Source organism: Astatotilapia calliptera, chromosome 1 (genome assembly GCF_900246225.1).
Source record: "Astatotilapia calliptera chromosome 1, fAstCal1.2, whole genome shotgun sequence".
NCBI classification, from domain to species: domain Eukaryota; kingdom Metazoa; phylum Chordata; class Actinopteri; order Cichliformes; family Cichlidae; genus Astatotilapia; species Astatotilapia calliptera.
Window position 1 is genome coordinate 37661124 of NC_039302.1, and position 25818 is coordinate 37686941.

The following is a 25818-nucleotide window of genomic DNA, read 5'->3' on the forward strand; positions in this document are numbered from 1 at the left end:
TCTCAGTACGTCAATCACGTGTCGTTGGACTTTAATGATGCGAAGTTTTGAAACGTTGCTGTTCTCGGGCTAAGTTACGTGTCCAACTCTGGGTCTCTGACAGGCTGCTAGTCCATCACAAGCTGTCTCACAGACACCATCATCATCATCACACGCGTCCTTTAAAGCGGCGCACACGGAGCCGGGGCTGATCTACAGTGATGGGAAATAAAAACAGGAGCTTTCTTACAAAAATATGATCAAATAAGTGTGAAACTAAATAAAAAGCCAAAGAGAGGACGGCGTTTGTTGGTTTCCTTCTTATTTGGTGACTAAACAGACGGCAGCTGGTTAAAAGCCTCAGACTCATCCACTAAAACTAGGAGCTGGACGAGTTTCACAGACGTCTTCAGGTTGAAGATGAGAAACAGACACTTGCTTCAGTCTCACAGAACAGGACAAAGATCTGTGGTTATCTGCCTGTGATTGTATGAAAAACTCAAAGTGCTGAAGAGGAGGAGGAAGGTGCGACGTGGAAGGCTAAAAAGCTTCAGTGCAGACGACAGCTCAAACATCAGCTTCAGGCTGTCGGACGAGGCGGCGTCCCCGATCCTGAGAACGAACCGTCAGAGCATGTAAACACAGAGAGACACATTCAGAGCGACGGCGTGCACGCGTGAAGACGGGTTTAAACACAGACCGGCCGTCGGAGCCGAGAGGGCAGCAGAATAACAGAAAGATCAAATCCAGTGGAGAAAACCAACACAGGCCAAACATTCAGCTTCACATTTGAAATACTCTGACTTACAGAAGGTGAAGTTTGGGTTTTTGGAGCTTGGGTCACCGTTTCTGTCCGTTAGGGTCACGCCTGTGCTAACTGCTGAGATCTGAGAGCGTGGCACGTGACCGGCACGTGACCGCCACCAAACCCCATCACAGAACGCAGAGTGAGGCGAGCAGGCGGTGCAGTGGGGACAGCGGGGATAAATGGTCACTATGGTTTTGGTGCCGTGTGATTTTTCTATGTGCCGTGGCTCCAAAAGGGAAACACGACTGATCGCCTGACTGCTCGTGTTTCTGAAACCATTAAAACGTCTCCTGCTGTCCACGTCCCAGTCTCAGCGTAAAGCTGTAACCAAGGACAGAAACGACGCCGAAACTACAAAAGCAAAGAAACAAAGTGAAGTCAGGGTGAAGTGGATGAGATTTGGGCCTCAAACAAAGTCACACAGACCAAACTCCACCCGCTCACGTCTCTCACATTAAAACCAGAACCTGGCCGAGCTCCATTTCAAAATAAAAGCACCTCCATCCTTGGATTGTGGGAATGTGGAGCGGCTCACTTCCTGTCTGATTCTGATTTGCAACACATCATTTTTGACACAACCAGGAAACATTGAAAGGTGACTTTTAGCAGAACTAGCGTGACCATAAAGTGAGGAAATGTTCGTAGTGGTCGGACGGCGGCGTCGGGATACCCGGCAGAGGCGGCGGTGCTGGACGGTGGGCGGAGCGACAGGTTGAGACCCCGTTAAAGGCTCGGGTTTCCGTTCAGGTTCTTAAATATCAACAGACGACAAAAGTAAAGGAGACGTTTAATCTGAAGTCGGCCGGGACGAAACAGCCGCGTCTGTGGTCCGAAACAGAATCCGCCGCACGCTCACGCCCGAGTCGGGCCGAGGAGAGTCTGCGGAGGCCCGGCGGTGGCGCTCTTCACTGAGGCAGGGGGACGATGACCTCCACGTAGTTGATGGGGAAGAAGCCGGACTCGCCGTTGATCATGCCCTCGTACCAGTTCTCGTCGATCTGGTTGGTGAGGATGATGATGTCGCCTTCTTTGAAGCCCAGCTCGCCCTCGTTCTCCGGCTCAAAGTCGTAGAGGGAGCGACAGCAGGGCTGATCCAAAACCTCCGGCTCTGCAGACAAAACAAAAACTTTATTTAAAAACCTCTGATGGACGGACGGGGCTCGTGACGCAGCGGCGAAATGAAAGCACAACGCTCTGATTTACCGCGAGTCTCTTTCCTTCTTCCTGATTCCTTCCCTCCTTCCTCTATTCTTCCTATTTCATTCCCTCCTTTATTCACTCTTCCTAATTCCTTCCTTCCTAGTACCCGGCAGCCCCTCCCTCAGCCCGGCTCCAGGCCCTGTACACCTGGTCTGAGCGAGGTTGCTGGGTTTGTGGACTCGTGTGTGTCCTCTGCTGGAGGGGTCTTGTTCACAGACCCCCCCAGCAGCACACAGACCCCCCCAGCATGGGTCGAGAGCTAAATGGATGAACAGAAACAATCAAATCTCTCAGTTTCAGCCTCTGATCTGCCATTTTTGGAATTTTGTCTTTAAAATAAGATTTAAAATTCATTATTTGCAAACAGTTTCATATTTTAAAAATTTATATCCCAGCTTTGTCTGAAACAGGGTTAAAGAGCAGGTTACTCATCCAGACAAAGACGGTAAGAAGACATCCAGTGGGTGACGTTTGCTCCGTGACAACACCGACAGACGAAGATCACGAGGAGAAAAATAACAAAATTCACCCACATCTCATGTTTGACCAGCTGAAAATTTACTGTCGTTTTGCTGGATATCAAAAACAAAATCCCGGGGCTGCCGCTCACAGATGCGCGCAGATGTGTGACGGCGTCGGCGTGCGTTACTCACGGTGAGCGTTGCCGTTGGTAGCGGGGGTGTCGGGCCATGACAGCTGCACAGATGATATGTGATCAGCTGGATGACATGTGGAGACAGATGGAGATGGCGATGAGCACAAAACAACAAAAACAATGAGAGGATCAGAGCACCGCTGTGGTGTCAGACTGCCACCAGCAGAGGGCAGCAGCGTTCCAACAACAGCTGCAGGAAAAGCTTCACGTCTACTCCTCGCTTCATCTGTTAGTCGTTTGGAGCTCGTCACTGTGTCAGAGTTTAAGGTGACAACGTGCAGCTGAGCTCAGGTTTTTAAATTAAACATAAATGGAGAGATAAACTTCCTGTGAACGTCACAGCTCGAGTTTCCATCTGTGTGCAGCAGAGCAGCGGTCAGGACGCCCAGAAACAGGTGAGACGTTCACTGTCAGTTTGTAAAAATGGAAACATTCCCACACGATGAACATGATGTGTGTGTGCATAAAGGAATACCTACTTTTCCCGTTCAGTGTGTGGCTGATCTGCGTATCTATAACAGCAGAAGAAGAACAGTGGGACTCAACGCAACGATGGAAACAAACTGAGACACACAGACGGACGCACAGACGGACGGCGTACCCGTGGACTTGAGCGAGGAGCTGTAGGACAGGCCGTTGTGCTGGTTGCTGTCGAGCGCCTCGATGCTGCTCCTGATCGACTTTGGCTTGAAGTCTCTCTTGGGCCGGCTGCTGGCCGAGGATATCCTGGAGGAGGAGAGAGAGAGGGAGGCGACTCGAATCAAAGCCGACATTTCCTCTCCGGCGGCAGACCGGACGCTCCGAGGGGAAACGGGCCCACAAACCTCAGATCTCAGCAAATTTCAGGGTTTATAAGCGCTCTTACTCGCTACTTCTACCTTACTGAGCGCGTGTTTAACGAGTGTTTTTAGCCTTTACTGATGGAAACATGGAGTAACAGGCTCTGACATTTCAGGAGGATAAAACTTCTGATGTCTGCGCAATCCGCCGACAGCGAGCGGCGGCCAAATCCAGACGCTTTCATCAAGAACAGAAGCTGAAGTGTGAAAAACACCTTCGGTGACAGACAAACTCAGTGAGCTCCCGCTTTAAAAACGAACCCCGATCGCAGCGGAGGAGAAGCGGCTCTCTTACCTCTTCTGCAGTTTCCCACTGAGCTCCTGCAGGATCTCACACGACTGCTGGTGGTACTCCAACGCCGCCTTGATCAGTGCTGACAGCTGGTTCACCTGCTCCACCTGGTGGCCACACACACACACACACACACACGCACACACACGCACACGCACGCACACGCACGTTAAACGATAACGTCTCACGTGTGAAACCCTCCCCGTTACCCGCGTCTTCGCGTCTCTTACGTCGTTCTCCAGGAAGTTGAACATGCTCCTCTCAGCCAGCTCTTTGCTTTCGTCGAACTTCTCCACCGCCTGCCGGATCTCCTCGTCCGGGATCTTCCCCTGACGCTTCTTCTTGTAGTCAAAGTCTAATCTGCGGCCCTCCAGCTTCTTCAGGTGATGCTGCGAACACCAGCGGCAGAAACACGTCGACACGCACGTCACACTGTGTGTTTCTTTACAAAAACATTTCATTTAAAACCATCGTGAACAGATTTACTGAGCTGATGTGGAGGCGAAGTGATCAGGCGTGTGCAGGTGGAGGTCACGAGGCTAAACGCCACGAGCAGCGTATAAGAGGCGAGTGTACTGAGGATAACGTCGTCTAAAAACTCGAGTGTAAGAGTGAAATTCACGATCAGAAGAATGGCCCAAATATCTGATGTGACTCCGCCCACACACCTGAGAGTCCAGGTGCAGGTCAGAGGGTTAGCAGCTAGCATTAGCTCGGCACACGGAGAGGAGAAGCTGCAGGTTTGCTGCACAGCATCTCGCGCAGTAAAGCGGAGGTAGGATGATCTGTGCGTGCAGCGCCCCGACAGGCAGATTTCAAACCGTTTGCAAATTCGCTGCAGAAATTTCAGCGCGTGTTTCTGCTGCGCTGCAAACGGCGCCAGCGGTCAGAGAACCTCGCAGTCTCTCGTCTGTCTTTACCGTGATCTCTTTGAGGTCCTTGTCCTGTAGATTCTGCAGGGGGTCAATGAAGTTTTGTTTGACGTTTATGTCCAGAGAGTCCTTCACGTCTGCCATCTGCCTCATGGCCTCACCCACATCCACCAGAGCGCATCCTGCAGGACAGAGAGAGGTGCCGCCTCCAATGAGCCGTTATCACAGTGATCTCAATAAAATCATCTACAAGGTACAAACTCCTCATTCAACACTGACACACGCAGCCGACTAACAGCAGCACAGAGGGGCGCAAACACAGGGACACGACGAGGGAGGAAATCTGTAGTTCTTTGCATCCTGACCTCACAGCGAGTGACCAGCTCAAAGGAGGGACGCTGCACACTCATTGGCCGGTGACTTGGTTTCAGACTCGGCTGCTTTCCGACTCTGACGGCCAGAATTTTAAAATGAACGTCAGGCTGCAATCGTACCGCCTCCTCTAACCTGAGGCCACGCCCCCTGCTGGCCATTATTACAAACGACACTTCTGCCTTGTATGACTGTGCACTGTAACCTGCACACAGTCCTGCAGGCTTTTGTCCGACATGCAGCGTTCTGCAGCAAACCGCCTGTTCAGCAACACCGAGCGTCACGCTGACACCTGACGTCATGAAGGAGGCAAAGCAGCATTCACAACATTGATGCTTTTAAACTTGTGGTGCACTGTGCAGATTTTATTACGGAGCAATCTTTGAAAACTGCTGCATCACTGTAACACTGATGCTCTGCATGCGTCTTGTACTAAGCAGCTGCGTCCATGTTAAATGTTGCAGTGAAAGGCCAAAGATGACCGTGCTCACGCCTCGGTGCCAGTGCAGGGTTTGCGCTGGTGCTCCGCCTGTAACGGCCTCTGTGCAGCTGTTAGAGGACCTGAGGCATCTGAGAGCTGGTACCAAACAAAGAGTCCTCTCCCAGCTCCTGGCCGTAGCGCAGCATGCAGTCGCCCAGCAGGCCTTCGGTCTGGGGGTAGCCGGTGGTCTTCACCTGCCCTCGGATCTTGGACATCGTGTTCAGCATGTTCAGTTTGGCTCGAGACGCTGGCGAGGAAACAAAGAATCAAACGCAGGTTTGAGTTTGTAGCACAGAAAGCTCAAAGAACAGCAAACATGGAGGTGTTTCGCACCTGGGTTAGGCTGGAGGTACTCTGTTGTTTTGGACAGGAGGTCAAGCACCGACTTGCTGGTCACCTCGATTTTCTGAAAAAAGGTTGCAGTTAAATGTCAGGATGACATCTGAAAGATTAAATTCAGCAAACGGTTCAGTTTGTTGTGAAATCGTACAATTCCTAAAGCTAACAAACGTTTTAACGGCGAGTTAAATAAAGCGGACGGCCCGAGTGAAGTGTTTCGTCAGCTGAAGATGACGAGACCTCCCAGTTCTGTCCCGAGCGTATGAGTGAAAGCGGTGAGCAGGCCGGCCGCAACCCTCGGCGTGTGCTGGACTCACCCGCTCCATCTCTAAGAAGTCTTCCTCCAGCTTCGTCCCCTCCGCCCCGCTGATCTTTTCACTGAGGAGCTGCACAGAGAGAGCACACAGAGTCACAGAGGCCTGAAGCGTCTTTATTTGTTAACATTTGTGCTTCTGAATGTGTTCAATAAAGTTTTCCCTGCTTGCATTCAAATTTCAACACATCTGAGTAAACCCGGCTCACGCTCCAGCCGTCGCTCCATTAATCACCGTTTAACGCCTCTGGGATTTATCCGAGGATGACATCATCCTCACAATCTGTCACTGTGGTGTTGGAAGAGACGCCGAAACACGTACCTCCTCCTGTGACGGTCATTTCAATTAGAAATGCAGATTTTACACACGTTTAACTTCGTTCCCACGCCGTGTGACATCTTTGTTTGAAGCAGGCTCACACAGCGCCGTATGTGACTCCATGTTTTCTGGGCTATAAAGAGCTCCACACGGACAGACTGACTTCACTCGCAGCCTGTGTGATGGACACTGGTAAACGTGCCGGGTTTACACAGGAAACACAGGAAACACGAGCATCGACCAATGGCTAACAAGCCGCAGTAACACTGTCGCCACTTCAAAGAAACTTTATTAGTGTGAGCATTTAGCTGGACAACAGTAACACACTGATCACTTACAGAGCACGTTTACATTATTCGTGATATAATGAAGGCCGGTGCCTTTCAAAATAAAAGTGCACATCACACAGTAAACTGCATCGACACTTGGAAGGTGGTGCTGAGCGATGACACTCTAAAGTAAAAAGGTGTAAAGCAGACCGCTGAGAGTAACTTAATTACATTTACTCGTTACTGTCAGAGGCTCTGATTGGCTGACGGTTTGGTTGGAGTTGCCGGGCGCTCACACAGCAGTAACGGCAGCGCGGACGCCGTTTAAAGAGGATAAAAATTCTCTGAACACAAAGTAAAGCTCTCAGATTTGGGGCAGTGGGCCAGTCAGACCTGCGACTGCAGCCTGAGCTGAAATCTGACCCATATCTGTGTTTATTTAGGGATCAATAAACTTTAAGGTCAGTCTGATTCATGCTTCTGCACGCTGATCCCAGGTCTGTTTGGCCTTTTTAATCCTCTGCTTATAAAAACTAAACAGCATGTTTAAGACACGCTGAGCTGAACCAGAAGCTAATGTGCAATAAAAACATGCAGGGTGGGGGGTACTGTGGAGGGACGGACACGCCAGCAAAACATTGAAAACGTTACGTGGTGACTGCAGCCTTTTATTCACGACATGAATTGAAACTACGAGGTCTTCCTGTAACAGCAGCTCAGTAAAAACTACCTGCAGGCTGAGTTCAGAGCCTGGAGATCACACAGCAACCTGCAGCTCTGCTAACCTGAGAACTGCCAGGAGACAGGACACGAGACTTTCAGGTTCAACCAGATGTGAGACGACGCGACGGGCGCCGAGCGGCAGGAAATCACGTCCACGAGGGGAAATTCAGGATTACTGAGGCAGACGGAGCGTGTCGTCCACCTCAGAGACGCTTCTACACGAGTACGATGACCACAAACCTTCGTACCACGCAGCACCGCTACAGCTTCAACTGAGCATCAACCTTCAGACACGTGAAGTCCAAACATCTGCAGTTCCTCTGACGTCCAGCAGAGGCAGCAGTGAGTCAGCCCCACAGACTCCTGTTCAAACTTCACAGCATAATAAACATGTTTACAGCCGGATACACACACTGTTTGCTCTGTGTAGATAATTCTCCTTCATAACAGCTGCACGGCGGAGCATGTTCACCTGTAACTCACCTGTTGGACATATACAGGACACGCTCTATGCTCCACACTATCACAGATAGATTTTTCTGTTACAGCAGGAAATAAAGAGCAAACATCGTCGTGAGATCCATGAACAGCCCAGGACTGGACCATCAGCACTGTTACAGGTGCAGAAGAAACTAAACCTGATCGTACGTTAGCGCAGAACCTGAGACGATGCACCTGATACGCCGTCCTCTGGATCAGACGATGTTTGTTATGAGGTCAGACGTCTTAGGTGTAAAGAGCACAGGTGAGCCACGTTACACCCGGTAATAAAGGTGTGTCCCATCCACTCAGCGCTGTGTCATGTTCTCAGCTGTTGGACTCTCAGCGTCCTGCTGCTCATGTGATAAACCGATCATACGGCGCCGTTTACAGCCCACTGACAAATCACACAAACAAGCTGTAAACGACAGCGGAGTGACGCCGTGGCGAGGCGTCATATCGGATGCAGCTTCTCCTTCAGGTAACTGAACGTCATCCAGTCAGTCAGTTACTCGTGGTGCTGATTTTACTGGATTAAGTACAAAGAATGAGATCAATACGAGGATCGATACAGGACATCCCGTCTTATCTCTGGTCCCTGTAGGCCGCCGCTGAACTGCAGCGAGGCACAGATCAGTGAGGGAAACCATTTTTAAAGCTTTGAGGACAGTAACATGGAATGGAACCAGTCAAAAGAAGGCAAACCAGTACAAACCAGTGCAGAGACATAGCTGCCTGTACTGGTGGACCACACTCCATGAACATCCCAGCAGCGCTGCAGCTAACAAAGTTTTCTGGCAGAACCCACCTGTGCATGATCTAATATTCACCTTCATAACTGCAGGCCTGCTTGTTAATATCACGTTACACGAGCTTTACCTGGTAACTCATCAGCCAGTTAGCCTGAAGATCTCGTTTAAATAAACGGGACGAGGCGAAGCGCTGGAAACGCCGCCGCCGACATTTGTCCCAAAACAAGTAGCCTTTCATCACAGCGTCATTAATGCTGAGCCTACGTCCTCCCGACCAACCTAAGACCTGTGAGCTGCACACCTGTCCAGCTGCACCCAGCTGTGCGATCACTTTTACCACAGCTGGTAAAAGTGTACAAACCCCTGAGAAAAGCCCAGAAAGGTTTTAGGGATGTTATCCACCTGATACTGAAACGTCAGGAAGTCCAGCTGCAGTGCAACTGCTCAGTTTCATAATAAACTCAGAGCTCTGATTGGCTGCACGCCGAGCTACGAGCCGACTGTGCCCGACAGCATTAGTGTCACCTTCAGTAGTTTAACGAACGCAGTCACAACACGATCGCTCGGCCAACCGTCGAGTCCAAACACTCCGCAGAGTGGGGTGTGTTTGTTTGTTTGTGTGTGTGTGTGCGCTTCAGGCTCGACTACAAGTGCTGCCGAGTAGCAGGAAAGATTCACCAAGTGGGTCAGAGCCTGGGTAAAATTAGCAGACTCAGAGAAATGAGCCCAATCTGACGGGCAGAGCCTTTCTAGGACAGAGGAGGGGGCGCTGAACAGGAAGGCTGAACGTCTCGCTGCAGACTCGCTGCACGCTCCGTCTAGATCATCACAGAAGCACAAGCACAGAGCTGGGGTCGGGACGTGGTTAGCCACGTGACCGGGACTTTTCCTAAAAACAAAGAATGATCAGTTCAACGTTCAGGTTTCTTTTCCGCACTTCCTGACGTGTATCTCCTGCTCCAGCGTTGGACGTTCCCATTGAACGTTTGAAGTTAATAATAATGAGCTCAGCGTATTTACAGTAATCCAAGCTCAGGCTACATTTTATTACAGGTTTTTATCCTTGGATCAGCACAGTCAGCACGGGTGAGCAGGATGGGGGTTAAATGACCCTCAATGAAAGTTTGTGTACGAGCAGACAAATGACATCACAAGGAGGTTTCTGTGGGACACCTTGACCCCGTGGGCTGTCACACGCCGAGCTTAAAGATGTGCTGCACGGTGAGGATGATGAGGGCAGAGACAGGAGAGTGAGACAAAGGCCTGCAGCAGCCTCGAGAGCACCAGGAGTTAAACTAAGACACTGTAACAAAAAGATGGATTAGTTTGAACTGTGACTTATACTAAGCTACGCTAACAAGTCTCCTTTAAAACATGTGCAAAAGATGCAGTTTTAAAGGCAACGTGTTATCATGAAGGACAACGTGGAAGTTCATCTGAATGTAAAGTGAAATGTAACTGTTTGTAAATGTAACCATGTGTAACTGTTTGTAAATGTAACCATGTGTAACTGTTTGTAAATGTAACCATGTGTAACTGTTTGTATTACCTGTATGTTTCCAAAGTAACGCAGCCTTTGGCAGCTGATGGATGTCAGAGGAGGAGACGGCACAAAGCCTGCAGGCCAGATGCATTAGCAGCAGGTTACAGGTGGCTAAGACAGACTTTTAATCCACGCAGACTCCACGTGAACCGACACATTAGAGCTGAAATGATCCCGAGCGCTGAACACGAGGCTCAGCAGTGAAAACCCGCCGACTCCCCGCACGCCGCCATCTTCATCAGGATGTTAACGTCTCCTCACAGATCAAAGCAGCAGCAGCTTTGCAGCATTTCTTTGATTGTGCAGCTCAGATTGCACGCACGCACACACACACACACACGCCAAGCAATAACGCTGCAGCCAGAGCGCACACGTAAACATCAGCTTCCAGCCTCTGCGAGGGCGTCCGAGGCCTCGTATATTAACCTGTTGCATTCTCTTCAATTTTTATTGAATATTTCTGACTTTCCCAAAAGGAAAGGCCTAAAAATGAAGAAGTATGACTCTAAAAGCTCTTCAGAAGATCTTAAGTTGGGGCAAGAACACGCCCGACGTCTGAAAATCAAACCAAACTTTGGGGCATTTGTTTGCGTCTCTGAGCGTCTCCAGCACGTCCAAATGAAACACACCCAACAACATCCAGGAAGTCCAGGGAATGTTGTCTGTGCAGCCTCAGAGCAGCGACGGCCTCTGTGAGACGGCGGTCCTACCCGTTGTCCCACCTCAACTTCAATAAATGCACAGAATAAATGTTCATGTGACAGCTCTACACACTGAACAAAGACACACTCATCTTAAAGGAAGTAGAGTTCGCTGGGTCGTTAAGTATTCATTAAACTTAATTTAATCTTCAGGTCCAAAACTTTTCTCTCTTTTTCCCCTGAAACTAAAAACTAGTTTTTGTTTTAACCTCTTGGAAAAGATCTGACTTCAGATTTTAAGGTTAATCAAAAGCGTCCGGAGGTTAATTAAACGCTTTAACACTCGTCCGCACCGACGCGCGCTCCCGTCCCCGCTCGGCGTTTCGCTCGGCCTCACAGCGTGACGGATCGTGTCGGAAAGTTTGTCTGGAGGAGTGGAGAAGCAGGAAGGCGAGCTCAGCTGGGTTGTTGTGCGTTTGTGAGTCAGCGTCACGCTCTGAGCTGAGGTGTGTTATTAACGACGGGGAGAGAGTGACACCGGTCAAACCACGGCGCCCGCCGGAGCGAGCAGCAGATTCCCGTCAAAACAAAGAGGAATCTCTCGCGACGCTGAGTCACCGGCCTCCGCACGCACACAGGAATTCAGCTGTGTGTGCTTTGTGTGTGTTTGCAGGAACGTATTGTTTCAGCGAGCTCCCAGAGCACAGAGCTGAGCTGGAGGGGACGCTTCACTGCTGTTCACACCATCAACAAGCTGATAGGTTGATGCGATTACAGGCCGGAGGTCAGTACTCGCTTTGTCCTGCTAACAAAGCTGTGACTTGGTCCTCAGACGCTCCTGCACGTCTGCGTGAAGCTTGGTCGGTGTTTCCCCACACGGAGAGCGTCGTGTACACGAACAACGGCACTGATAAACTTCACGCCTCCGGCGACGCTCGCATCACTCGGGCTTTCAGCACATTTGTTCTGCTCAGGCCGGAGCCGCTTCTCCACCCGCTGCAGCTGTTGGAAACAGCGACCCAGAGACTTTGTGGAGAAGCAGCCGACTGACATCAAGAACCAGGGAGCTGACCAGAGGCCTGCAGGGAAACAGGAGAGAGGAAGCAGACCGGAGCAAAGTGACCGCCTCGCTGCGTGCAGGAGGCAAAACGAAACAAAGCAGGATGACGACCCCAGGCTGCGCCCGATGCGTCCATCAGAGTGTACGCGCGACAGTCAGACATCGTTTAAAGGAAAAAGCGACCTGTTAGAGACACAACACAGTCAGAGCACGCAAGGAAGAAAAAAGACGAATCAGCAGCCTCAGGAGGCTTTCAACAACCTCCCACTAACAATGTGGAAAAGGTCACGTCAACCTCACCACGTCTTAGGTCAACCTGACCTGTTCCTGCTCTCTGATTGGCTCTCTGTTGTGTCTGCTGCTAAGCGAGCCTTTACCAATACTCAGCTAATCAGCAGAGTCAAAAATAAAAAACCTCCTTTGCTTTGTGGAAACGCTTCCTGTGACCTTAATGAAAACCACCGTGAGGTCAAAGCTGAATTCATAAGACCGAACTTACACTCGAGGACTTTGAGCGTCAGTGTTGAGCAATAATCTGACTGCGCCATAAAAGAGCGCACACACTCTGCAGACCTACGACTGGATTTATCATCAAAGCAGCGCTGCCGTCACCCTGGACACGCTAAACTTACACACGCACACGCATCACAGCTGTGAGAAAATCTTTGGTCTGAGTGTGAAGAGCAACTTTATCATGACTGCACGCAGGAGTAACACAGCGCCCACGAAGCTGTGTTTAAGGCCCAGCTGACTGATCAACACTCGCCAGTGTCATTATTTTATATTTAAGCAGCCTTTACTCTACAGAGTGAGTGTGAGCTGCAGTGAATGCAACCACAGCGTTCACAGTCAGGTGTGTGTGTGCGCGCACGCCGTGGGTGGAGCTTTCCTCATGCGTTCAGCAGGAAGGAAGCAGCAGCCTTGCAGTCATTGTGCTGCGTTTCCCGTCACTTCTGTTTCTGAGCCCGACCTACAAACAGCGGCTCAGTTTCAGGGAATCAAACAGAAACGAGTTAACGAGGTCGTCTCCTAGAAAACAGACGCGAGAGGATTTACGAGAAAATAAAATACGTTAGACAGGACGGCGTGAAACTACTGGATTAATCCCCCGTGGTTACAGGGACACGCGTCGACTGCTGATGGTCACGTCTAATGTCATTATGGTTCCTTCAGTCAGACACATCGCCTCACATACTTCCTGTCAGGTCTGCTGACCACGCTGGGCCTTCAGAGCAGAAACTTGTGATACAGTTTCAACCCCTCCCCCTTTAGGCCAGCTTCATTCTGATTGGCTGTGGGGTTTTGTGTTCACAGACCAAGCTGAATGACCTTCGAACATCACTGGATGTCATCATAAGTCAGGCGTACCTTCAAGTTCTGACAAGTGAAGTCAAACAATGCACAGGTGTCTTAAACCTGCATTATTGCTAATATCCAGCAGGGGGCGACTCTTATATCTGTTAAAGCAGTGCAGAAAAGAGCGTGCTGCTCACCTGCTCTGTGAGCCGAGTAAACACTCTTCTGATGAGCTCGAGTTCAAATTTCAACCCTTATTAAACAACATTTTAGTTTATGGATCACATGGTTACAGAAAAATGTCAATTTCTACTTGTTCGTGTTTTATTTCTCATCTCTCCGACAGTGACACAGTCCCCGCCTCCCTGCAGGCACGTCGCTCTGCTCGTTTTGGTTCTTGATGTTAATCAGCTGCTTCTCCAGAAAATTCCCGCCTCCTCCTCCTCTGCCTCCTCCTGCAGCTGGATGGGTTTTCTAACGAGAACCTGCAGCAGGTGGAGACCTCCATCATGAAGCTGGAGTCACAGATGCAGAGTACGGAGGAGATGGAGTCCGTCTGTGGGCTGCGAGACTCGCTGCAGAGGCAGCTGATTACACCGATCACTTATTTGTCACAAACAAATCTGACTCTTGCAGAGAAGCTTTTCTGTCTTCACTTGTTAACTTGAGTTAATAAGTGCGCAGCGACAATGCACTCTGCGTCTTCCATGAATCATTAAGGTCAGATAACACGACCGAGAGACGTCATGAGAAAATATTCGATTTAAAACATCTCAGGGTCAAAGGTCAGGGAGATGAACAAGTGAACTAGTGATAAAGTGCTGCAGTGTGGGCTGTGCCGGTGCACGTGTGTTTGTTTGACCTTCTTCACAAAATCATTTAGTTTTAAATGACTCCCCATGTCTTTGAGGAAACATCTCCATCGGGTGAGTCAGAAGCTAATCTGGTCGGGAGATTTCAGGCCACCTCTCTGATAACTCCTGCAAAGGTTGTCAGAGCGACAAACATCAGCTGCTGTTTTTACAGTCGTCTGGTTCGTGTGGAGCGCCGGCAGCTCCGTCTGCCTGCGTTAACTTCCAGGAGTCACAGTTTTAAACAGAGGTGGTCTGACCATCGGGCCGAGGTTAGGCCGTTTTCCACTTTCAACAAACTCACAATAAAATAATTAAAATGTGCTAACTGGGCTCTGAGAAACTCAAAAGCCCGTCTGCTGAAGCTGCAGGGCCACGATCAAGCTTCACGTCACAGGTGAGAACCAGTCAGTTTCCCAGTTAAGCCACCAACGTTTAATTAAGCCCCAGTTACACTGAAGGTAACGTCTGCAGCTAACAGAGTCTGAGTGAGTTTCTCCAGCATGGACGAGCGTCCTGCAGAGACCACCGCAAAACAACGATCTCATCTGCACCATCACTCAGCAGAAGACCACAAGAGCCGATGCATGAAACCAGTATAAATGTTTGCACCACTGTGCTGATGTCACCATTTGCCAACCGCGGCTTCAGGTCCATCAGGCGAACGCATCAGTTCAGCCACACAAACTCGTTTTCATCACGAGATCAAAGGTTATTACAAAAGAAACTAAAATGAAAAGCAATTCAAACAAAACGATTGTTACACAGCAGTAACAATAGTAACAACCTGACACCTTCAAAACTTAAAAACATCAAAGCTCCACTGCAGATAAACAGGATATTATAACAGGCCAGCGTTCCTTCAATAAAAACCACCAGACTGGAATCGTCTGCAGGTTTTTCTGGCTCCACATCTTCGTCTGCTCGGCGAGTCGCACACATGTACGACTGCTCTGAGCGCAGCTGAAGCACCGAGACTGTTGCCCTGTTTGACAGAAACCTGCATCCTTTGCTATCCCGATGAACAAAATAAAACCTGGTTAAAATGACACTCAGCAGGAAACGGCGTGCTGTGCTAGAACCGGGTGTTTCCTCGGGGGATCAAACAGAAGCCAGTGTAACGTTTCACCTTTTGGGAAATCTTTGCATCATAAACCTTCTGCTGCTCGGCTGGAGGACTCTCGCCTCGCACTGCCAACATAAACCGGCTGATTTACGTCACAGGGAAGCAGCAGTGATGATGATAATGATGAGCTGCTGAAATGTTAATGAGCCAGACCGCCAGGCGACCGGGGCTCGGTCCTCCATCACCGATCATTAAAGATGGATGGGCTCGGCGCAGCGAGCTGTCAGCTGCATCTCTGAGCAGCGGCATCTTGTTCCTGCTGCAGGTGGCGAGCGAACGCAGCAGGTTAGCGTAAGAACAAACTGCAGCTGCAGACAGACCAGGTCGTTGAGGCTGCGGGCGTGCAGCGAGGCCTCCACCAGACCCGGAATCAAGACCCCCGCTCACACCTGAGATCGTTTCACCTCCGCTCTGCTGACATCAATGCTTCTTAAGTTATTCCAAAATGTATTTTTAAAAGAACACGAAACAACGATTTCTGTGCAGTTAGATTTCATTGCTTTCCTGTCGTTTCAGTGCCCGCTGAGGTTTGACTCACCTCACATTCAGCCATTTATAACTAAAGTTCAAGAAAACAGCGAGAGTCTCGCTTTCCAAACTCTGTGAGTGAGAATGACTTCAGCACTAAAGCTGCGCGTCAAAGTCAAAACTGCAAGAGCAACAATGCCTTTGACAAACTCTCTGATGGATGAAAGCAAGAAAAGCATCTGCATAAAAACTAGAATATTACAAGACAAAAATACTTAATATACCAGGATGTAATGTGTCGACATTCAGTCAGGATCCTGGAGTCGATCCTCGCTGTCACTGGAGGAGAGGTGGGCTACACCTGGACGTAAACCTCGTAAAGCGTGCTAAAGAACAGAAACAGTCTTCTCTGGACTCCCATCCAATCACAGGTAATCGATCGTCGGGGGGGCGGGGTGTTAATGTGCGATCACACCATGTGGCCCAAACACAAACACAACAGTCCTGTGACAGAGTTCATTTCCATCCTCCGGCGTGAAGAGGAAGTATCGCAGGCTTTACAGCATCCAATCATTCAGCCTTTCAGGATCAGACAGTATAACCTGAATTTAACACACAAGCTACAAACTGTCCTCACAAAGCACTGGTGATGAACATCACTGATCCCAAAGGTCATCGTTCATTGGACAACGCTGGGAAAGACGCAGCGCTTGGGCGAAATGGAGGCGATGCTCTGCAGCCCTAAGCTGCCTGAGACGATGAAATCGTACGTGAGCTGGATCAGACTAAAGACCTGTCAGCTTGAAAGTAGAGGTTGGGCTAAAAATCCCCAAACAAGCCTCGCTCTGATGAAGACAGGCAGTGTCATGGCTCTCGTTTGGTTTCAGCGTGTGAGACGACAACAGTGTTAAAACGTCACGGATGGCGAGCTCCACCTGTTCAGCGACTGCACGGCAAAGAGAGCAGCAGATGAGGAAAACCACAGCTGTGACTGAGTGACAGACTGGGGCAGATCGCGATCCCGACACACCGCAAACCCACATCGCGCTCAGTTCACACAGCTCGTCTTTATTGAGCCGCTGAGACACGACCGGTCTGTTTACCTCGAGCTTCAACCAGAAAAATCACCCAAAGGTTACAGACTAAATAAAGACGCCTGCGGTTTCAAGTAGATGACATCATTGTCACTATTTGTCTTTAAAAGACGTTCTGGTGAAGTCTGTCCTGTCTGCTGTGGACCTTTAAAGATCCACATCCACTGCCTGAACAGGACATCCTCGCCGAGCTGACACTTCAGCTCCTCTTCCTCAGTTTTTATTCCAATCTTCCTTCGAGTCCACGTGACCATCGAAGCTTTTTCCTGCTGTTGCTCATTAAAAAAGTTCAGATCTTTGTTTTATGCCTCATTTGTTCTCCTCCTGAAGTCTCTGTGTGTCACACTGTGTCCATCAGTAAAAACAACAGCTTCAGTTATTCTTCAATGACCATTTTAAACACTTCTTCAATGAAACCTAACAAGTAAATAAATCCAAGAATAAACAGTTACTGAATTCAGGAGAAAACTGGGATAAACTGGGATAAATTACAGGCTGATTTCAGCTCAGTGTGGGAGTCTTTCTGTTCTCGTCATGTTAGTTCCTGGTTTCCTGCTCTCGGTCTGGCTGTGAGAGCATCTCTGAGCAGCAGACTGAAGCAGAAGAGAAACAAAAATAACCTTCATCACACAGAAACTCCTCCACACTGACGGCTCTGTGCTGTTAGCTTCCTCTGAGCTCCATGCTATGTTAGCTTAGTAAACACAGAGCGTCATGGAGTGAGATGGATAGACGGGCAGGTTCTGGTGATACCTGATCCAGCGCTCTGAACCAATCTTGGACCAGCATCATCCAACATCTAACTAGACACACAAACACAAAGTTCTGATGGAACGAGACTGAAGGTACAGCTTCTCCTTCACGGCTCAGATTAAACACGCAGATTTGGTCCGTGTCGACAGGATGGCATCACACAGCTGCTGTAGATTTATCGTCTGCATCCGTGACACGAACCTCCCGTCCTTCCTCCTTCCAAAGGCGCTCTGCTGACTGACGTTTGACTGCCGTGAACTCGTCATCACGTTCAATGAACCTGTTTGAGTCGATCTGAGCTTTGTGGCGTGACGCATGGCGGTCACAAACGGACGAACACGGTCAGCAGCAATACTCAGGCAGGATGTGGAGTTTAAATGAAGCTCAAAGTGTAGCACGAACACCACCGGCAGCATCCTGAACCTTTGATACGAGGCAGGATGGAGCCATGCTTTCACGATGTTTACTGCACATTGTGACCCTGCTACCTAAACGCTGCCACAGAAACCAGACCAGGCCACGTTTTCCAATCCTCTTTCCAGTTGGCTTACATTAACTATACTGGACTAACAGTGGACAGTCCCAGATCAGAGGGAACGCTGGATCTAAGGCTTATGGTGGTGAGTGACAGGAGAATGGCGGCTAAGCTGTCATCCCTGTTGGACAACGTCTCCCACCCCATGCAGCAGACTGTGACAGCACTGAGCAGCTCCTTCAGTGGGAGACTGCGGCACCCACGGTGTGGGACGGAGAGATTTCGCAGGTCTTTCCTCCCCACTGCTGTCAGACTCCACAACAAAGACTTTAACTGAACAAACACACACATCCACACATGTGCAATAACACTAAGTGCAATAATCTTTTCTGTCATCGTTGTATTTTTACTCAGTTGTATACAGAGATGGGCAGTAACGCGTTACTTGTAACGCGTTACTGTAATCTGATTACTTTTTTCAAGTAACGAGTAAAGTAAGGGATTACTATTGCAAAATCGGTAATTAGATTACCGTTACTTTCCCGTAGGAACGCTGCGTTACTGCGTTACTAAAACCGTGATTTTTTTTGCGAGAATGTCTCATGACAGTGACGTAAGCAAGTGCGACGTTGGTGACAGCAGCTGTGTGCAGATCAACAATGGATAATATATCGAGTGCGGGAGAGAGTATGAGCGTGCAGCGTTTAAAGTGTGGAAGTACTGACCTTACTTTGAGTTTGACTCCATAAAAAGTGACAAAAACATTAGCGTCCGCTGTGCGTGGGAAGAAAACTTCTTTTTACAGCGAAAAAAACCCCTAAACTTCCAACAAGCACCGAGTAGCTACGACGTAATGGGAAACTCACAGAGACACTCGCGCAGATTCTTCAACTGACCGCAGCACACCTACACCAGGGTAAACCTCCGCCTACCCTGCTCCTGCTTTACAGGTGAAAATAGAGCAAAAGGACCGCTGAGTCTTTGACTTTATTTATTTTCTGCTGTGTTTTACTTGCATCTGTTTGAAAGACTGAGTGTAAACACAAAAAATATTTTATTTTATGTGCTGGAATGTGTAGAAAATAGGTTTAAATGTTAAACTAATTTATTCAAGTCAGAGAATGTTGCATATAATTAAATGTTTGCTTGATGCATAAAGTTAAAAGATTAAAACTGATAAAACAAGTTAAAAAAAAGAGACTTTTCCATTTGATTACATTTTGTATGATGGATTATGTAGAAAAAGTAGAATTGGGCTGAAAGATCTATCACTTTATCACCTCTTCAGGTTGTAAATCGTGTTTTTAAAAAGTAACTAAGTAACTAAGTAACTAAGTAATTAATTACTTTTGAAAATAAGTAATCAGTAAAGTAACGGGATTACTTTTTGGGGGGAGTAATCAGTAATTAGTTACTGATTACTTTTTTCAAGTAACTTGACCAACACTGGTTGTATATAGCATTCGTATTCTATTTTTATCTTATTGTATATTTTTATTCTATTTTATTCTACTGTATATAGTATATTATTTTATTCTATTCTGTACAGTTGTGTACTGTATTTATTCTTATTGTATTCTAATTTTTGCGTCATAACTTTTGCACTGTCCACTTCCTGCTGTGACAAAACAAATTTCCCACGTGTGGGACTAATAAAGGTTATCTTATCTTATCTTATCTTATGCAGCAGCTGTTCCATAGAATTCAGTAGTGGTTTGGACCTGAGTGCAACTATAAACCCCCCAGCACTGAGGATTTTTCCAAAACGGGCAGAGAAAATATTCTGCTATATTAATTGTGCTGCTTTTCCAACAATAGTGGAAACAAAGAGAGATGTGGCTGAAATAAACAGGAAGTGATAGCGTTTCCCTTCCCGGTTATCTCCTGCTGGTTCATCTGGTCTCCACCCCGGTGTCAGGAAGCAGGTGAACAGCAAACAATGTTCGTGAAACACACGACGAGCAGCTCGCTGTAAAAACACGTCTGATTTGTTTTTTCTGTGCAGGAGAGGCCGACGCTGACGAGCGCCGCTATCAGTCTGTGTCGCCGTGTTCCAGCAGCAGGAAACCACAGCGGGTGACGCCAGCGTTAGAGAAGCTCTGAAATGCTTTGCATTGATTTTTACTGTTATCAGTGCAGGACTCAAACAAACAGATCAAAGGTACCTGGAAAAACACACAGGTAGGGAACACTGAGCATTCATCGGGTTTCACCCAGTCTGCATCTTTTTCTCACGGAAAATAAGTGAAAGTGGAAACCAAGTCGACCTCGAGTTTATCTTTCACGTGTGTTTAAAATAAAACACAATCTATGATGTCGTGCACCGCACACTGATGCACAAACAGGAAGTGGCAGGTTGACTTTCAGCTTGTGCACGTAGGAATAATTTCACAGACACGACAGCGTTCATACAGCCTGCTGTGAGAGGACACCGTGATTAAACAGAGCTCAGCATCAGCGCTCTCACCAGTCACATACCTGAAGCTACTTCATGAGGCAGGAGACACTGCAGGGCGGAGGCCGAGGTATGCAGCGTTCAATCTGGAAGCGTTCGTTAATCACAGCTGCAATCCTAAAAGTTTTATTCTGTCAGATTTGAATAAGCTGCCTCCGTGGAGTCACCTGAACAGCAGAGTCAGGTCTGGAGCATTCAGGTGTGGAAAATATGTCCCAGCAAATTCATCCCAAGCTCAGACCGTGAGACGCTTAGAGAAACCCAAGAGGTCCATCTAAGACTCGACGGGCCTCGGTTAAAGGTTGAAGTTCATGACAGCACAAGCAGAAAAAGACTGAACAAGTATGTCTGTTTGGAAAGGCTGCAGGAGAAGCCTCTTCTGTCTGAAGAGTGGCAGCACGGTCAGACTGAACAAAGCAAAGATGCCCGGAGCGAGGTGTCCGTCCACGAAGCACAGCAGCATGTGTGGAGACAAACACTCAGAGCAGCCCGATGATTAACACATGACCTGGTAGTAAATGCATTAGTTGGTTACCTAGGCAACCAGAGCCAGGAATCTCCACTAGTGACCATCCATCAGCCTCAAATCGACGCACGGCGAATGAACCGCTTCCAGTGTGGCTGCAGCTTAGAGCCCTGTAGAGCTCGACTATCTGAAGCAGGATACTGGTGCAGTGAATTATGGGTAAATTAAACCTGTTAAGGTGGACCAGCACCATCCTGCCAGTCACCACACGCTCCACCTTAACACCATTCTTGAACAAGATCCCACGATACATAAACTGCCTGTCCTCCAACCCTGAGAGAGCAATCCACCATCATCACTCGACACCTAAATGCAGGGGTGGGCGACTCCAGGCCTCGAGGTCCCGTGTCTGCAGGTTTCAGATGTGTCCTTGATCCAACACAGCTGATTTAATGGCTGAATGACCTCTTCAACATGTCTTGAAGTTCTCCAGAGGCCTGGCAATGAACTAATCATGTGATTCAGGTGTGCTGACCCAGGATCTAAAACCTGCAGGACACCGGCCCTCGAGGCCTGGAGTTGCCCACTCCTGCCTTTATGTATTTTCTTGAACTCTTTCCCCCTTAAAGACGACCTTCCCAGTACCCACATGACACCTCAGTATATCAATAAAGTCTTGGTTTCATGACCATTTGATGACGCTGAGCAGTTTCTGTGTTTTTCTGAGGGCGGCTGGACTGGCAGAGAGCACCCTCACTGACGGCTGATGCAAACCCAGTCGTGTTGTTCTGTAAACAGCCGAAATATGACGGAAAGGCCTCAGTTCAGAGAAGAGCTTCAAGGGGAACTCCCACTCCCCCTTCAAGGAGTAAAGGGGTACATGTTCAAGTTTGGTAAAGATAAAAATGCGATTGGAGAATGTGGTGCGTTTTCTGTGTGGTGTGTTCACAGCTCCAAACCCCAGAGCTGACGGTGAGAGCTGTATCAGCCAGCTGTTTGTTATTCACACTCACATCTGCAGACTTACAGAGACAGACACAACGCCACCTGCTCAGTCGATGGTGAAAGGGCTGCAGCACCTAAGATTAACACTTCATCTTATACGCAACCCCCCCCACCCACCTCACCAATCTGAGCCACGGTCTGAGTAACCCCCGTCACTCATACACGGACTCTATTCAGACCAAGTCTTGTCTAACGTGGGCCCTTCTCTTATTTTGTACATATTCTGCTATTTATATTTTATTCCGGCACAGCTGACGTGGAGCACCCACAATTTTGTTGCACACGTACAATGACAATAAAGGGCTATTTTATTCTATTTATAAAAACATAAAGTAATTTTTAAAAAAGCAATACTGAGCACAGGCGATCACTGATGAATAAAAGGTTGGATCGCTCTTTATTATGGATTCATTTTTCTCTTGTTCATGCGCACAGTCACACAGGGCTGCAGCCTTTAGCTGACTAATTATCACGTTATGTGGCTAAAGATAATAATAACACAGGCCCAGGCCTGTAACGCCTCACTGTCACTGTGCGAGTGTTTAACTAAGAGAAGAAATCAGCACTCTGACTGAAACAAAGCCAGGCCTCAAACAGAGGCTGACCACAGCTCTCCACGAAGGTGGAAACCAAAGACGGAAAGATGACCTCAAACCGGCATTTTTTCTAATGGCCAGCAGGGGGCGACTCCTCTGGTTATAAAAGAAATCTGATTACAGTCTATGAGAAGACGAGCCTGCTGCTCACATGGTCTCTGGGCTCATTACACGCCCTGCTGATGAGTTTACGGTCTTACTAAATGAAACACGAGGTTCATTTTGGAAACGACGGCTCTAAAGAAGACTAACACACCGAGCTCCTAACGTTTTAGTTTAGGTTCATCTGCAAGGCTGCACTATTAAGCGACTTTGACGGGATCCAGGATATCTTCCCCTTCATCATCGATCATGCTAAGTGGTCACACGTAGGTGGTTATCAGGTCCATAAGTCTCCTGAGGGTTTCCCAATCTGCTGCGTGAAGTTTGTTTGAAGCAGGAAGTAAAAGCAGAAAAAGTGGCGACTGTGAGTCCACAAACACAAACAGGCGTGGGATCAGATAGCAGCGCTTACAGGGCCATAAAAAATAGAATCAGCAATAAAGTTGTGACTCAGAGTCTTTATCTTACTGATGCTCCGTACTCTCTGAGGTCACATGGAACTTTCAGGAATTCTGACGCTAGTTTCCAGAGATCGTATTGGTCAGTCAGTGCTGACTTCATACCTATCGAGCGCTCATCTCAAACGTAAGTGCTTCGGAGCAGGTTGGGTCTGCAGCATCAGTTACCGTGGCAATTTATCCCAGTTAGATGTGACCCACCTTCACAAACAGGGTTCAACCTGAAGTTGCCTCGATAACCGCAGCAAAGGCCTCTGATGCAATCTGTGGGCTACACTCTGTGTCTTCCTGCTGCCACGATGCATTGTGAAGACATAACACACAATAAAAATAGACTAAAACCAACACACAAGTCCCGCTTCCTATGACAAATCAAATCAGTTTATTCTACTGCCCCACTGCTGAGAGCAGATCTGAAGCACGTTTAACCAAAAAACAACCTGGAAACTATTCAGGGGACGTGATTAAAAACAGTTTACACCATGCACAGAAACACACACACAACGGTGAATGGACACTGAAAAGGCAAATCACAGAACAGCAGAGATAACATTCTCAAGGTTAAAACAAGAACCAAGTGCTTTAAAACGTATATAAACGTCTTAAAAGGAAGAAGCTCACGTTGATGACAGATCTCCACCACGGGGTGATACCTGCAGCGCCAAAGCGGCGCTGCCCCGGACCTCTGCTAACACTTCAGTACTCTGTGACTCATTTGGGGTCGTACTGAATAAAACGGACTTCTTTCAGTTCTCATCCAAGAAGCTTCTTCAGTTCTAAAAACAAAGGTGGAGAGTCCCAGCTATTTAACCCCAGGTTGGGGTTGTCCCCTTAGGAGGTGGTTGTTAAAGAACTCTTAAAACAGCCCAGTCGCCACCTTTTTTCAAGTTCTTCAGACGACCACGAGAAGCTGCACAGACATACTGAATCAAACATTAAGAACATTTCCCAAATCCTGGTCCTTCTCAGCTTCCACCGTCAGAATCCTTCTTTTAACATCATTTTAAAAACACCAAGATGACAATGGCAGCTACATCTATCTTTTGTACCATCAGGTTTGATTTAGTTTCATTTGAAGGAATTTATTAAGGAGCTTCTGCTTGGTTTAAAGCGCAGATATATCCGAGTATCATCAGCATAAAAGCGATTTAAATATGAACACAAGGAACAGCTGCTAACATGACAAAGGGGCCACAATGGAGCCCTGTGGTGCGCCACAAGCACAGTCACCAATACTGATGGAAATCAATACTTCTCGCATGCTCTGCTGTATCAAATGCAACAGAGAGAGCAAATCATGCAAGCTGAGCCGATTCACCCAGCATCACCAGTACATATCATGGTATTAAACGTACAGATTCAGTGCTGTGTAGCGAATCCCACTGAGACTGATGGAAGCTGATGGAAACCAGCCTGTGATCTACTGATAACTGGAGCGAATTCTTATTTAAAGGTGAAGATGAAGGTTCACTGAGACTAACAGTCTGTGAGCTGTTTCCAAGTTGTCCAAATGTTAGATGTTACTCACAGCCGCCCACAAACCACAGTGTTTTTGGTGGCAGTGGGAATAGCAGGTCCTTCCACTGGTTCAATGGTATTTTTATCATGTAACGTTAAAAGGTATTTGAGTCTAATGGAGCTTCACCCAGATAACACAAACCGTACAGCCCGGGAGTGAAATCCACCTGATAAAGACTGCTCCACCTGCCTTTAAATGACTGCGCGGCGCAGCTGTGGCAGGTGCGAAACATCTGGCTGGTGCCTCAGTCACACAAACATCGCCATGAAGCCTAAAAACGGGCTTCATGTGTGATTTCCTTTCAGGGGATAAAATCAAACCAGACGTCGACCTAAAGCCTCTCGAAACATTCATAATAAAAACAGTTACGTGTACTTCTCTGTTAGTGTTTCCTGTTGGTTTTACTGTGGAAACAGCAAAGTCTGACGTTTCACAAGAACTTGTATGGCAACAACAATGAAGACGAATTATTCACCGGATTACATAAATTGATAAAAAGTCCATAACTGTGGCTTAAGATGAATCTATTTGTGTGTGTGTGTGAAATTAGATTAAATCATCAGATTTTCCCAGCAGTGTTTGGTGTGACGTTATCTCCGATAAAAACAACTTATCTGGGCGGAAAAGTAACGCTCCATCCACACCCTGCAAACACGTTTTGAAACCCACGATTTTTAAGCGATAACAACTCAGACTTGTCGTGTTTTCAGACCAACTACAGCCTGATTCCGTTCACGGTTTGATGTTGAAGCGGAGATCAGGGTCCGCATCCGAACTGCTGTTGTCGGGCGCCTCCATACCTGACTGGCTTTGTGGAACTGCTTCTTCAGCCCGGCCACAGACATCCTGGACGAACGGCTTCAACCCCGCACAAAATACTCCGGGAAAGCGACTCAACACACGGCCGACGGAGGCTGGGCTCAAGAACGAAGCAGCCGACACCACAGCTCCGCACTCATCAGTCAGACTCCGCTAAGATTGCAGCATGACCCCGAGCTCAGTGAAGCTCTAACGGCGGGAGGCCGGCCCAACCGGAAACTGCTTCAAAATAAAGGTCTCCGAGGATTTAAAAAGATAAATAATAATTAAGGCATGACATCACTGAGCAGCAGGGCTGGACTTGGATATAAAAAAATGTATATGAGGGTAGAATATGATGTGTGCATGTGTCATTTTGTTTGATTCCTGATATTGAAATTGTTTCTCGGTTGGTACAG

General features: G+C 48.1%; 1 protein-coding gene across 4 annotated transcripts; it reads right to left on the minus strand.

Moving 5' to 3' along the window:
- Nucleotides 1-1557: 1557 nt before the first annotated feature.
- sh3gl3a (SH3-domain GRB2-like 3a) lies at nt 1558-25611 on the minus strand. 4 transcript variants are annotated; one of them, XM_026177014.1, is made up of 11 exons: nt 25402-25611; nt 6155-6223; nt 5832-5904; nt 5602-5745; nt 4694-4827; nt 4004-4162; nt 3777-3880; nt 3244-3368; nt 3122-3154; nt 2641-2706; nt 1558-1895 (listed from the first exon to the last, which is right to left on the minus strand). In XM_026177014.1, the coding sequence occupies exons 1-11, from the start codon at nt 25444-25446 to the stop codon at nt 1693-1695; spliced, it is 1155 nt and encodes a 384-aa protein (XP_026032799.1). In that variant the 5' UTR covers nt 25447-25611; the 3' UTR covers nt 1558-1692. The 4 variants fall into 4 exon arrangements, with proteins under 4 accessions (XP_026032799.1, XP_026032804.1, XP_026032810.1 ...); XM_026177019.1 differs by lacking the exon at nt 3122-3154; XM_026177025.1 differs by lacking the exon at nt 2641-2706.
- Between the last annotated feature and the right edge of the window lie 207 nt (nt 25612-25818).

Excerpts from the sequence above, each read along its gene's own strand:
- sh3gl3a (XM_026177014.1), bottom strand. The coding sequence starts at position 25,446 with ATGTCTGTGGCCGGGCTGAAGAAGCAGTTCCACAAAGCCAGTCAG. Across the intron at positions 4,163-4,693 it reads AGGACCTCAAAGAGATCACG|CATCACCTGAAGAAGCTGGA; the intron begins GTAAAGACAGAC and ends TGGTGTTCGCAG. Across the intron at positions 2,707-3,121 it reads CCACACACTGAACGGGAAAA|CTGATCACATATCATCTGTG; the intron begins GTAGGTATTCCT and ends CATGTCATCCAG.